At 46.3% G+C, this 15,021-nt stretch overlaps 1 protein-coding gene across 1 annotated transcript in view; it reads right to left on the bottom strand.

Moving 5' to 3' along the window:
• BLNK (B cell linker) overlaps positions 1-15,021 on the bottom strand; it is a 75,399-nt gene that overhangs the window by 21,276 nt on the left and 39,102 nt on the right. The window contains exons 5-8 of the mRNA XM_082854138.1: positions 11,574-11,730; positions 8,863-9,026; positions 3,305-3,386; positions 1,977-2,048 (exon numbers count right to left, since the gene is read on the bottom strand). Of these exons, the coding sequence (XP_082710264.1) occupies positions 1,977-2,048; positions 3,305-3,386; positions 8,863-9,026; positions 11,574-11,730 (475 nt within the window). The remainder of the gene's footprint in view (positions 1-1,976; positions 2,049-3,304; positions 3,387-8,862; positions 9,027-11,573; positions 11,731-15,021) is intronic.

The raw sequence follows: 15,021 nt of genomic DNA, 5'->3' as shown, positions 1-15,021 counted from the left end.
GGGCCATGTGATTCCTTAAAGACAGCCAGAGTTGGGGGACTCATTCGCTCTCTCAACCAACTGACCCATCTACCATTTCAGCACCTACTGTGAGCCAGGTCCTGTCTAGGCCGTGGAAACACAGCTATGAGCAAGACATGGAGCTGAGAGTCTTATGGCAAAGACAGGCTGATTGGAGTACTGGGTGTGTTTTAGGAAGGAGAGGTCTGTGTAAGGCAAGAAGAGCATTTTAAGATGTAAGCACCAGAGAGTATTAAACTATACTCTAAAGGAGGGTTTAAGCCTTCATTTATCTGTTTCAGTGAAAGGTTCTCTATTCCAGTAATAACAGCCCCTCTGAGTTATCAAGTGTCAGGAGTCTCCGTTTCAGTTGGGACCAAAGCGACCTCGCCGTGACGTTTTAGGTTGGTGTGTTGACATTTGTTCCCAGAAATTAAGATGAGCTGGATAAGATGCCTCTGACCTCTAGTCCCCAAGTATAAAGAGCCTGTGGATTCCGAGGGGGAGGATAAATAAGAACTTGTGAAGAGGGTGAGCAATTGCACAGGAAATGAGTCTAGGAAAAGATTTTTAAAAATACTCTTCTTTCATTTTCTCTCAAGGAGCACGTCCCTGAAAGCGGAGGTCAGTCTCCCAGTCTCTGTGTTCAGCCTTCAGGTCTGGGACAGAAGGGAGTGCGTGTGCATGCGTGTGTGTGCGTGTGCGTGCGTGTGTGTGTGCGCGCGTGTGTGTGCGTGCGTGCGTGCGCGTGTGTGTGTGTGTGTGTTTGGTACAGGGTGGGGGAGAGGAGAAGGAGAGAATGCTGTTGAGGAAGCTCCTGCACTTCTCTGTGCTGTAAAAAGGTTGGGGTATGGGCGCCACTCAGTACTGTGGGCCTCAGTCTGGGGGTTGCCAAACCCTACAGGAGACATCTAGGAACCACTGAGTGTTCATGGTTTGGGTAGGGATGACATGGTAAAAACTAACTTTGTAATGGAATGAAGCTAGCAACATTTGGAGGGGGTCAGAAGCTCATCTCAGTGACTGAGGAGAGAGCCTAGAGGCAAGATTATGGCTAGTGGACTCTGTAAGACAGAAGGTATGAAGTGATAAAGTAAAGAAAGCCTGGCTCAGGTGGTGGCAACTAAAATAGAACAGCAAATTCAGGAAAAAGCAAAGCAGAATTGGGACAGAACATGGGCACTCTGAGACATGGAGCCTCGAGGCTGATGTGTAAAGAGGAATAAGGATGCCCAAAGAGTAAGGGTGTTGGATGCACTGAGCTCGAGGTAGTGGGAAGGTCAGTGTGTTCAGAAGGGAAGAAAGGTCAAGGTTGGACACCAGAGTTATCAGCTTAGACCAGAGAAGTGAAGCCAGAAGAATGGATAAACCGGGAAGAAGTGAAAAATACTACTCTACCAAGCACCTACTGTGTGCCAGGCACTGCATTAAGAATTTCCCATTCACAATTTCAGAATTCTCCTGTCTCTGGGCACGGGCTATCATCTCCATTTACCGATGAGAAAATGTGATGCTTGGAGAGGTGAAGTACAGACCCAAAGTGATACAGTTGATAATGGGGAGCACTGGGATGCCTGGCCCATAACCCAAGCTCTTAACTGCACGACGTTCTGAAGGAAGAGCAGAGGGCTGAGGCTGAACGGTGCAGGCGTCCTCAGTCAGGGGAGGGGAGAAGGAGGGCAAGCCAGCCAAGTGCCCAGAGAGGTAGGATGAAAAAAAGGACTTGTCTGATAGAGGCACAGGGGCATGGGGGTGAGGGTCCCGTCACATAGGTGCCCCCAGACGGTGGATGAGCCTGAGGAGGAGGCCTCTGTTACCATTTATTAGGACATTTGGAAATACAAGGGATTATTTCTTAATATTTGCTCTGAGTTGTTTGTTTTATTTAGAACAGATTAAAAATGAAACCCCCAAATGTAATCATTTCACAATAAAAAAAACAGAAACAAAACCGCCAAATCTTGTGTACACTCTACCTGAAGCTGTCCCTGGAGGTGAGGCTGGCTTTGAGAAGTTATTTGGCTTGGTTGATCTATTCACCATGGGAGCTGAAACACAAAATCACACCTATATTATAATTATATACACACACACACACACACACACACACACACACACACACACACACATATACATATATAGTAGATAGTCTACTGAGGGAGATTCACATTTATGGAAAAATGCATTGTGGAAATGATGGGTCAGACCAGAGAATCTGCAAAGAATGGGGGACACAATTAGTAAGCCCACAAGCCATTAAAAGAAGCCTTCTCAGAAGAAAAAAACATTTTTAGAATGAATATATTAATAATTAAAGTGAATACTGGCTTGGAATTTCATTTGCCAAACTGGGTGTCTAGGAGATGAAAGAGTTTGTTTTTTTACCAGGAGGCGTGCATTGAACTAACAATGGAGGGGCCAGATTAATAGCCCCACCTTCCCTGCCACACGTAACACACATAGCACATATCATTCCTCTTGGATTTTGTAGGTTTCTGGGGGGTGGAGGTGGGGGCATTTAATTTGTATTTATTGTTTCATGGTGATGGGTGAATTCAGAAATACTGGTGGGTCTAGAAGCTGTCGGTGATATTTAGGGCGTGGGAGAGAGCTGCGACGTGATGGCAGTGTAAAAACCGAGTATTGCTACCTTGGAGTCAAGTTTATTAGATGAGTAATGTTACTTGAAGAGGCAGCGTTTATACAGGATTATATTTTCCATAGCGACTATATCCAGAGTAATCATACACTGTTCCACACCTCATCTGAGGCTACGTGGCACAGGCTTTTGGAGATAATTTGTTTGTGACTGCGTTTGTTATTTCGTGAAGGATTTACAAATGAAATGTTTCTCATGGGCCTGAGATAGCACTCAATTTTAAAGCATTAGAACATAGAGCATATTTTACTCTTTCATTTTTTCAGCCCTCTGCAGAAACTGTTCCTGGGGCAATATTTGTAAGGTCAACATGGTGGCTCATGACTTTGTGAGTATTAGGTTTGATAAGAAATCCATTCTAAGTGAGTAGCTAAAGAGAAGAACTTAGGTGCTTTTATACCTTGAGAAGAGAGTATTAAATCAGGGAAGAGGATGGAGAAAGAAGGGTAAAGGCTATAAAACACAGAGATGGGTTGCTCACTATGCTCTCTGTTCCACTAGCCAAAGAAGGCAAATGCTACGGCCACAGAGGAGAGAGGCCTGGGCACTATCATTTCTGAGCCCCTTAGAGCTCGCTACCAAATGGTCTTGTATGCCTCTGTCAACTGCAGAAGTTTTCAGGTGCTTAAAACTACAAACTCTTGCCTTTTTCGGATGGGGGTGAACTGTCTTCTGTGGGATGAATATAGTTTTCATCTTCATCTTCCACAGGGACCACATAATCAGCCTAAAAGAAATACAGAAATGCTGTATATTCAGAGTTTACTGCATAAGAAGCAGTGATATTTAGAAAAATCTTCTGAGATATAATCCAGATACCATTAAATTCCCCTGTGTAAAGTGGTTTGGTGATTTGTAGTATATTAACAGTGTGCAACCCTCACTGCAATCTAGCTCTAGAACATTTCCATCACCCCCAAGAGGACTCCTGCACCCATTAGTCACACCCATCCATCCCCTCCCCTGACCTCGTCAACCACCAACCTTCTTCTATCTTTAAGATTTGCCCATTCTGGACATTTTATATAAATGGAATCATACAATATTTCAATACACAGTCTTTCATGACTTCTTTCACTTAGCATAGTTATTTCAAGGTTTAACCACATTTTAGTACTTCATTCCCTTTTATGGACAAATTATATTCCATTGTATGACTATACCACATTTTACTTATCCATTCATCAGTTGATGGACATTTGGGTTGTTTCTACTTTTTTGGCTATTATGAATAACGTTGCTGTGGACATTCATGTACAAGTTTTGTGTAGATGGACATTTTTCTTGAGAATATACCTAGTGGTGGAATTGCTGGGTCATATTGTAGCTCTATATTTAATAGTTTGAGGAACTGTTAAATTGTTTTCCAAAGTGGCTGCACAATTTTTCCATTCCCACTGGCAATGTATGAGGGTTCCAATTTCTCCACATATTCACTAATACTTGTTATTGTCTGTCTTTCTGATTGTAAGCATCCTTGTAGGTGTGAAGTGGTATCTAATTGTGATTTTGATTTGCATTTCCCTTAATGATGTCAAGCATCTTTTCGTCTGCTTATTGGCCATTTGTATATCTTCTTCAGAGAAAAGTCTGTTCAACCCCTTTGCCAACTTTTAATTGAGTTGTTTGTCTTTTTTATTCTTGGATTATGAGTTATTTAAATGTTCTAGATTTAAATCTCTTATCAGTTATATAATTTGCAAAAAAATTCTCGCATTCTACACGTTGTCTTTTTACTTTATGGTATCATTTGCAGCACAAACGTTTTACATTTTAAAGTCACTTTTATCTACTCTTTTCTTTTGTTGTTTGTGCTTTTGGTATTGTATCTAAGAAACCGTTGTCTATCCCAAGGTCATAAAAGTTTATACCTGGGCTTCCCTGGTGGCACAGTGGTTAAGAATCTGCCTGCCAATGCAGAGGACACGGGTTGGAGCCTCTGGTCCGGGAAGATCCCACATGCCGCGGAGCAACTAAGCCCATGCGCCACAACTGCTGAGCCTGCGCTCTAGAGCCTGTGAGCCGCAGCTGCTGAGCCTGTGTGCCACAACTACTGAAGCCTGCGTGCCTAGAACCCACGCTCCACAACAAGAGAAGCCACCACAATGAGAAGCCCGCGCACCGCAACGAAGAGTAGCCCCCGCTCTCCGCAACTAGAGAAAGGCCGCGCACAGCAACGAAGACCCAATGTAGCCAAAAATAAATAAATAAAATAAATTTTTAAAATTAAAAAAAAAAGATTTATACCTATGTTTTCTTCCAAGAGTTTTATAGTTTTAGCTCTTACACTTAGACCTATGATCCAGTCTTATTTAACTTTTTATATATGGTGTGAGATTGGAGTACAATTTCGTTCTTTTGCATGTGTATGTACAGTTATCTTAGCACTGTTTGTTTAAAAAACTAATTTTTCCCGTTGAATTTTCTTGGCACCTTTGTCAATAATCAATTGACCATAAATATAGGGAGGGAGGGATTTTATAAGAGGTAAATAAAGTAACCAGATCTCAGAAGTGGTTTTTACAACCTGCCTTGGTTGGTTGCCAACATGGGGACTGGGAGGAAACAAAAACCAAACATGTATTGAGCGCTTATTGCCAGGTGCTCTTCTGAGTACTTTACGTGTGTAATCTCACTTACTCCTTGTAATAACCCAGAAAGGCAGGTGCCACTAGTACTATGCTGTAACACTATACTAAAGCTGTTACCTGCCAAAATAAGCAGATGGTCAAGAATCATCATAATCTGTGTCCTAACAAGTTCATCTTCACGGTGCTGCAGTGTTTTGATATAAACCCCATTATCCCATGTTCACATCACAAAAAACTGGCTGTAGTTACATGAATAATTGGTCTTTTGAAGCCAGGCAGATTATTCTACTGCCACAGCCTACATGCTATTAGAATCCTTCCTCAGCTTTTACAATGGCATGATTAAAATATAGATGATTATTTAAACAATTATCTTAGATCAACTCCAGTGTTTGGATGTTCAGTATCAAGACACCTGCTGTAGGTATTTACATGTTTGCCTTCCCCCAAACTTTAAATGTGAAAACTAGGAGCACCACGGATTCATCTTATTTTCACTTTCCCATCGCCCTTCACCCCATTCCATGTCAGGAGTCGTTAAGATGAGCTATTAAATGCCCACATGAGTTTCTTGCTTAATACAACTCATGTGAACATTTAATAGCTTTACATACATTATTTTACTGAATTCTTTCAATGATACCTACTATTAAGTTAGGTGTACTTATCCTCATTTTACAGGTGAGGAATTTGAGAGCAGTTGAGTAATCTATCCAAGGTCACATACAATCACAAAACTGATGCCCTGCAAGGACATGTACTGGGTCTGCTTTGGGCACCAATGAAGCCCTGGCACATTTGTGTTGAATGAAGAGCTGGTCTCTTCTCAGTGGCTACTGGAGAGGTGGCACAGGATAGCTCTTTAGCACCTGGGATCTAGTATGTAATCATCTGATTTCAGATGCTGGCTCTATCATTTACCTCTGTGACCTTGGACAAGTTCTTCAACCCCTTTGCACCTTATCTGTACCATTTCCTCATCTGTCATGGGGGTGATAATAGCACACACTTCCTAGGGTTGCTGTGAGGATGTAATGAGATAATACATACGGAGTGCTCAGAACACGACCGACACACAGCACTGGTCAAGTGTTAGCCGCTCTTGTTGTTATAGTGCAGATGCTATAGCACAGATGTTATAGCACAGATGCTCCTTCCTCCCACTGCCAACTCTCTGGTCAGCCTGAACCCCCATATTATGCCTGTAACCTGCATGGTAGGGCTAAACGTCTTCATTTATGCTTCTGTTTGACTTCTTTTCCTGTCTAATGGCTCAGCCAGCTCTTAATGTTGGCTTCTTTTTTCTTTTTTAAACCTCTTTCTCATCTTGACTGTCCATCTGCCCATTCCAGAATGTGCCTCCTCCAGACTTCTCCTTTTCCCACTGGTTCAGGCTTGCCTGAGCCACCTCCACAGGCTGCTATTGGCAATGCTCGGCCTCTCCCCACTGGGGTCCACCTCCAGTTAGTCACAGAAATGGAGAGCTTCACAAAACCCGCAGTCTTCATTTGTATTCTGTGTCTGAATTGATATCTTCATATGGATTTGCCGAATGCCGAAAGAATCCACCGTGAGACCCTAACAGATGGTCTCCTACCATGTCCCACGCTCAGATTCTCCCGGCCACCCTGTTCTCACCCTGAAAGGGCAGCATCCCCTCTCAGACTGACAGACAGACTGAGGATTGACAAACCATACTCATTCTCAGTCTGCTGACTTCCTGACTTAAACTGTCTCTAGAGAGGGGGTCATAACCTCAAATACTTATAGGAGCAGGCGTGGAACAATAATGGGACATGTACAGAGTCAGGGTGTGTGCAAGTCTTGTATGAGTGATGGGGATGATGACAAATGGAAACAGGGGCCAGGGATTCACAGCTGAGCTGGAGTATTGCCATGAGGCTCAGCTGCTTTGAGGCCATGGCTGGCCAAGTGTTGACAGACCCTCAGTCTTCAGGAGAAACTAGAAAACTGGATTTTATAAAGAATCTAGAATATGGTAGAAAGGAATCCAATATCTATATATGATACATGGAATCCTTCTTTGTGTGAGGCACTGTATTTAGTGATTATATATATATATATATATATATATATATTCCTTTATTAAATCTTTAAAATAACCTGAAGAGAGGAAAAGCTGAGACTCAGTTTATCTGACTTGCCTAAGTCACACAACTAGTAAGGGTCAAAGCAGGAATTTGAGCTTGGGTGCTGCCTCTATTTTATTTAAAAGTCTCTTTTCCATCTCTTCTTGGGCTACAAATTATTCTAAGGTGGAAATGAAGGTCATTTCACAACATGCTCATAAGCTGTAGGTTTTACCATCTACAGGCATTTAAAAACAAGTTACTTCTGGGGCTTCCCTGGTGGCGCAGTGGTTAAGAATCCGCCTGCCGATGCAGGGGACATGGGTTCGAGCCCTGGTCCAGAAGATCCCACATGCCGCGGAGCAGCTAAAGCCGTGTGCCACAACTACTGAGCCTCTGCTCTAGAGCCCATGAGCCACAACTACTGAGACCGTGTGCCACAACTACTGCAGCTCGCGTGCCTAGAGCCCGTGCTCTGCATCAAGAGAAGCCACCGCAATAAGAAGCCGTGCACCGCAACGAAGAGTAGCCCCACTCTCCTCAACTAGAGAAAGCCCACGCGCGGTAACAAAGACCCAACGCAGCCAAAAATAAATAAATATATACATAAATAAATTTATAAAAACAAGTTACTTCTTCGAGAAGCTGCAGTAAGATTATGTCGTGATGGTTAAGAGTTGCCTTTAATGTTCTTTTCTTTCTCAGACTGTTACACTTGTAGGGTTGTTCTAATGGCTAAGTTTGAGGGCTTGTCTTTGACTTTATTTAAAATACAAATACATCTGGGAGCCATAACATATTAGGCTTTATCAGTCATTCCTCCAATAGCCTGAATGGGTTTACCTGTTCATTTTTAAATTGGAACAATTCCATATGGAATAAGACGTGAAAATCTAGGTGCTGGCAGAAGGGAGACTGATGACATAAACCGAGAGTTGGGTCCTGGACAATCGGCAAAGATGGTCCCTGGATACCCGGGACTGGGGAGAGGGAGTGAGAAGCAAGAGCTGCCGAGGGAAGTGAGGGGTCAGCTCCTCCACGGGTCTTCCTACAGACTAGGGGTCTCCAGTGTATGTCCCACTGCACCCCTCTGCATGTTAGAGGAGGGGGGTGGAGGATCAGAGAGAAAAGAAGGTGGGGGAAAGAAAATGAGGCAGGACAGGGAGAGAAGCAATGGGGAATAAAGAGGGAAATATATTATGGAGGAAAGAGAGGTTTGCAGGAAACTGAGGGACTCTTTCTCGAAGGAATAATTAGAGGGGCACAGCTCCAGTATGGATATATATGCCTGTAGTAAATGAAAGTGCTTAAAATAAGACCATATATGCCATTTTTAAAGAAAACATCCTTTCAGCATAACAGTGGAGAGTTAGAGGGGGCAGGGTGGCTAGTGCCAGCGGGAGAGCGGGGCCTGGAGGAAGGAAGACACGCCTGAGGCCACACTGTCCTGCCCCTCCCCCTATCCGGCCCACATCCTGCCTTCCACTGGGTCTGGGCAGTCTTCTGGACAGAGTTACTTTACCTCATCCTCAAGGAGCTCTTTGGGTCTGGGTGGGACTTGAGGTTTGTGCAGAGAAGTCGGGGCTGGCAGAGTGGCGGCCTGCCTCGCCTTTGCCGAAGGCCAGTTGGGTTTACTGGGAAGGGTCTTGCTGAAGGGCGGAGACTGCCTCTGGCTTGACCGATTGTCTTTGAGAGGAAAAACAACAAGAACAACAAAGCATAAGATGAACGGGTTCTGGATCATTCCCTGGGCGGAAGCCACCGAGATCTAGAAAGTATAAAACCCCCAGCATCTAGGTAGCCAACACATTATTAACTGGGGCGTTCCCTTAAAGAGTAGAATGACATGTTAGCAAAGATTTCAACTGCCCATTGACTTACATTATAAAAACCAGGAGAATGTCCTCATCAAAAACATCCTCCTAGGGACTGATGGAGACCCACAGACCCAGAAGAGCAGACAGCCCAAACACTCTGCTAAACAGAGTGGATGGTGACCTTGTGTGTGTGTTGCGGGGGGGGGGGGGTCTTGGGGGGGCGGTACTCCTCAGTGGTTCACTTTGCTCCATGAAGCCTTAAGGGCAGTGACTCTCAATCCTGCCTACACATAGGAACCACCTGGGAGCTTTAAAAAATGCCAAGGCCCCACTCCAGACATGCAGTTTGAACTTCTGGGGAGGGACCTGGTATTATAAGTTTTAAAATTCCCCAGGTTATTCTAAGGTGTATTCAGGGTTGCAACTACTTATGCGGGTGAACCTATACGTTCCTCCCCTTGATGATGTCCTCGAATCATGGGGAAGTCGTGAGTACCCCCTGGTCCAGGACCGTCCTCACCAGGTGTCAGGGAAGGAGTCCAGGCTCCTGCTCTCCACCCACCAGCGGCACTCCTTTGGGCTGCTTCTTCATTATGTAACCTCTCTGGGACTCACATTCCTCATTTTTAAAATGAGGATCGGAGCTATCCACCTCAGAGAGTTACTGTAGGGATTAGGGGGGAAGCAGCAAGGCAGAGCCGATGCCTAACATACACAGCTAACCTTACCTGCATAACGTGGTGGAGGGCTTAGGCAACAGGGCGTCTACCCGGTTGATCTGCGAGCACACATTCTGACTGATACACCGTAGGAAAATCTTCGCATAGGAGTAAGCTGGTGGGTTCCCCTTCCCGGAACCAGCCCAGGCGCTTACCCTGGCTTCCTGCTCCTTCCTCCTGCTACGGCCGGCCCCTAGCTTGGTACAGCTGCCCCTGCCTCTGCCTGGCCCACTCTGCTCTCCTCCCGGCGCCTGCTCCAGCCCTCGGCCCGCGCTTCTGCCTCGCTGAGGGTATGTGGTTAACTTTACACTTGGTGCCTCCTTCTGGCGGCGTAGCCGCGTTCAGGCGCCAAGGCATCTACTTTACTGTGCCTATGACTGTCAGTTTTTGTGGTTTTATTGGCAGCTCTTGGAGTTTACTGAGATTTCTTAATATAAGATTTAAGCCCATCAGAAGGAGCAAAGCATAGAAGACAGGCTTCGAAGAGTATGACCTGGAATGAGCCGCGTAACCGTCCCGAATAGCGGTTTCTTGGTCTGTAAACAGGCCTGATGCAGCCCCTTCCTTCCCAGGGTTGTTGCGATGATTGAACGAGGTCACAAATTTGGTTGCGGTGTGTGGAGCAGAGTGGTGAAGAGCACGGGCTTTGGAGGCTGAAAGGCCCGACTTGCATCCAAGCTCTGCCACTTATAAACCTTGGCCCAGTGAGTTCACTCCTCTGAGCCTCACTTTCTTCCTTTGTGATTATCAAGAAGGTGAAGTAGGCCATGACTGTAAAGCGCTAAGTTGTAAAACTGTGAAAAGTCGGGGAGTCTGCCTGTCCTGCTTGCTGCTTAGCATAGCTCCAACACATAGTAGGTCCTCAACAGATGTGGCGCGAAGCAGGGGCAGTACCTCGTACCCCGTAAGGAGGAAGTTATCCTCAGGGATAAGGGACACTGAACCCTTTACACGTAGGGATGCTCTGTATGACTCCTAGCCTCACGGCGATCACATGGACACACTCCCCACCTCACCTTGCTGAACTTAGTCACCTGTTAGAATGGAACACAGACTTCTTCTTGGGGGAGGGCGCGGGGGGGGGGGGCGGGCATTAAAAGCTACACTCAGGCCTGGAGGCCACACCTAAGACTCATCCCATCCTTTTAAACAATAAGGCTAATTCCAGGCTTAGAGGGCTTCACTCCTATCCCCTCCCCTTGCCCCTCCCCCCAATTAAAACTCCACTGTCCAGACTCAGTGTATCTGTACAGCCTGCCAGCGTGGCGCTGCGGTGGGAGGGATGGAGGAAGGAGGGGCCTTAGCAGACACTGGGATCCCTGAAGGTCATCCTGGTTCCATACAGCCATCTCAAGAGAAATTCCAGAACCTTGTACGCAGGAAGCCAGAAGAGAAGAAGGGACTAATCTTGGGCTGATTTCTCTGGGGACTATTAGGAATTGAGGTGGGGTGGGGAACCACGTCAGGATGTGCTTGTTTTATCTTTTGCCTGTTTTCAACATTCCCAGTTTAGGGAGGATACCCCCTCCCTTCCCCAAAGGGCAAACTTACCAGCGGGGCCTCCAGTGCCTGTGAGTGACCAGATGACCCACTTGGAGGTGGTGAGAGTGGGAGGTGCCCACCATGCTGCGACCTTGGCCTGCCCCGCTCCCTGCTGCCCTGAAGGCCGAGCGACCAAGGTCTGGGTGGGGACTCACCTACGTACTCGCCCCTGGTGAAGGGCAGGGTCCGGTGAACTATCCGAGTCTCCTGCTCGGCGGGTGGTGGCTCGTAGCTGTCATCCCCAGCCTCCTCGGCCGGCAGCACATACATTTCCGAGTCGGAGTGCTCATCTGGGTTTTCATAATCGCTGTCCTGCAAGTACAGATACCATGCTCAGCGCCCCACGCATGCTTAGGAGGGACGGAGGGACAAGAAAGGAAGGCTGGGAGGGGTCGGCTAACCAGGGTTAGGCAGCTGTTAGCAGCAGCCCTGGGGTTGAAGCCGGGCCTTTTGCCTCCAACACGTATCACCTGGACTACTATCCTGGGGGAACGCATGGACTACTAACCCCAAGGGTGGCTGAATTCTGTATGTCTGCAAAGAAGAGCCAGAGATAAAATATATTTTAAGAAGACAGAAAAAGGACCCAATAAAATAGAATAACCAAATAGGTTTTATTAATCATGAAGGTTGATGGTTGAGGAAAATGTAAGTTTAATAAGAGAGGGTAAGGAGAAGCTCAGGAATATGGACACTTTTGAGGAGATAAGGTTTGTTTGTTTTAAACAGAGCTGGACAGTTGCAGGGACAAGGACTTCAAATTGACTCAGAGTCCATTCTCTTTCTTTTTGTTTGTTTTTTTCATATAAATTTTATTTAAGTCCATATTGAAAATACGTGGAGCCAGTCTAAAGTTCCAACAGTTCACAAGGAGGGAAGTCTTCCCAGCCACTCAGTTCCTCTCCCTAGAGGCAAACAGAGGGACTAGCTTCTTGTGCGTTTTGTTCAGAGATAGTTTATGTGTGTAGCACACATACATATACTCCTATGGAGGAAATATTTGATTCAGGACTTAAGAGGTCCTCTGACCTCTGTGCCCACTGCCCCCTCACACTGCCTGACATGATGCTCAATCCATACATGATTTTCCGATGAATCTATGATGTACCTGCCTTTTGGCCTGTCTCCTTTCCCTGGCAATTGTGTAACATTGAGGCAGGTATAGCGTTTCCTTCATTGCCGTATCCTCAGGGCCCGTGACAGGGCCAGCACATGAGAGACACTCAGGATGTTTGGAACAAATGAAGGAATCAGTGAGCGAGCGCTGTGCTTTCCTCCTCAGTCCATAGGGAGATGCGGGAGAGGAGAGGAAGAGGGTGAAGAGTGGGATAAGGAAAGAGAAAGGAGGCTGAAAATAGAGCTTTTCCCGAGGTGGCTGGAGGAGTCGGGGGAGACAGAATAAAAGGAGGAAGGAGCCCAAAGGAGGGTGCTTGTCCTTACCCTGGCATGGGGGAGCCAGGAAGGGACAGGGAGAGGGGGGAGGTAAGAAAATTCCTGTAGGGGGTTTTTCCCAAACCCCTAGGTCAGAAATAGCAAATGGAAATATGAAATTAGGCTGAATAAAGTAATGATAATAGTAATGATTATTATTATCACTAACATTTCTATGCACTGTATACCTCATTGACCCCTCATCACAATCATATGAGATAGTTTTTTAAAAAGTCCCATTTTGCACTTGAGGAAACTGAGGCCCAGAGGAGTTGAGTAATTTAAGCCTGCCGTCTGTGCTCTGGAGAAGCCAAAGACTGTTCCCAGGCTGGAGGCCTGGGAGGTGGAGTGGGGGTGAAAGGGTGGGCCAGGGGGAGGCTTAACAGAGCAAGACCCTGGCTTCCCAAGCCAGGAACTCTCTTCATCCGGGCCAAGGACCCAATTAGTGCTGCTGCAGCATCCCAGGGAGACGTCATTATGAGCACGGAGAAGCAGTTGCTTTAATAGACATTCAGAAAGTGAAAGAACCAGTGGGCAGCCAGACACATGTGCCTGAGTGGGGGACGGTTTGGGCACCCCACTTTGTTTCAGTTTTCGTGGAGCAGGGACTGGCTTCCTAGACTTAATTACCTGGAGGCTGAGGATCAGTGTGCATCCCGGGGAGGAGTCTGGAGTCCTTGCAGCCCCTCCGGCACAGCAGTCTGACTGAGAGGACCAGGTTGGCAGAGGTGGCAGAGAAGGTAGAAAAAGAGAGATCCCACGTCAGCTGTTCCTGGCAGCCGTCCTCTGACACTGGGCTGCCTACCAGACTGTGCCCCCATGAGGACCAGACTGAGACTATATATCCAGGGCCCAGCATGGGACCTGCTGCAGGGTAGGTGCACACCCAGCATACTTGGAATGAATGAATGCGTTGAGCTGCTGCCTGGGCTCTGAAGGGACTGAGGAGGAGGGAATGGACGCTCAGGAAGTGCTGAACTGGCCCTTCATTTGGGAAGTCTTTTCTGTGGGAGATGCACCACAAGCCCCTCCTACTTCAAGCACAGTAGAATGTGTTGAATGCCTTTTCATCAAGAGAATTGAAAGGGAATCTATTCAAACTTCTGAGAGTTAAAAAAAATCCCCTCCCCCCAAATTATTCTAAATTATGACAAACAAACTTCTTTTGTTAATTAATTAATTAATTAATCCATTCATTCATTCAATACTTGAGGAAGTACAATACTTTGGACAGTCTAATGGGAACTTTGAAGAAGGGAATGTGTAATCAGACAAAAATCTTCTCAAATTGTCCATTCCTTCATGCATGTAATCAATATTTATTGAGCACCTACTATGTGCCAGCCATCATGCTTGACTCAGAGCACAGTCCCTGGCCTCATAGTGCTTGTATGCTAGCACGGGAGACCAACAACAAACAAATAGTGAATAATAAATAAGTAAATAATCAAACAGATAAAATAGATATGCCTGGTCATAGATGCACTGAGGGAATGATCAGGTTCCTGAGACAGAGAGCAAAGGGAAGAGGGATTCTGTCTTGGAGAGGGGTGCTGGAAAGGCCTTCCTGGTGAGAAGCAGACACTTAAGCCAAGCCTGAAGTACAAGAAGGAGCCGACCAAGTGAAGAACGATGGGGATACCCTGGTTTCTCCTTTCTTCCGCTCTTCCTTCACCTGCCCAAGGACCATGAGTCTGAAATTGCTGAGTTAGGCAGGACCTCGACCTGCTGTAGGGACTGAGGGCAGGCCTGTGTGCCTGGGCTGGGATGAGCAACCCCTGCTGAGGGGGTGCAGGGAAGGCTAGACATGGCTGCAGGGGTCAGATTCCATCAGGTCTGGAGGCTTTAGCAACAAGCCTGGATTTCATTCTATGTACCAAGGGAATCCAAGAAGGTAAAAATTGTGAGTGAATGTTCAATCAATCCTTACTATAGCTGGTACCTTCATTTTGGTTGTTTAACTCTGGGGACACAAGTCATTCCCTCCTCTTCAGGCTGATTTTATTTTGTGTTTGCTAGGTCCCCACCTTGTCTTCTTTCAGCCAGCGAGCTCAGTTTTCTCGGTTGCCTGGGGGAGGTTGGTCCAGCGTCTTAACTTTGCTTCCGATGTGGCCCTGTGTGTGTGTGTGTGCCTCCAGCAGGGGGCGCAGCTGCAGTGCTTCTGAGGGATCA

This window comes from Leucopleurus acutus (assembly GCF_964270905.1).
Source record: "Leucopleurus acutus genome assembly, chromosome: 14".
NCBI lineage: Eukaryota > Metazoa > Chordata > Mammalia > Artiodactyla > Delphinidae > Leucopleurus > Leucopleurus acutus.
This window is presented reverse-complemented; position numbering and strand designations above follow the sequence as displayed.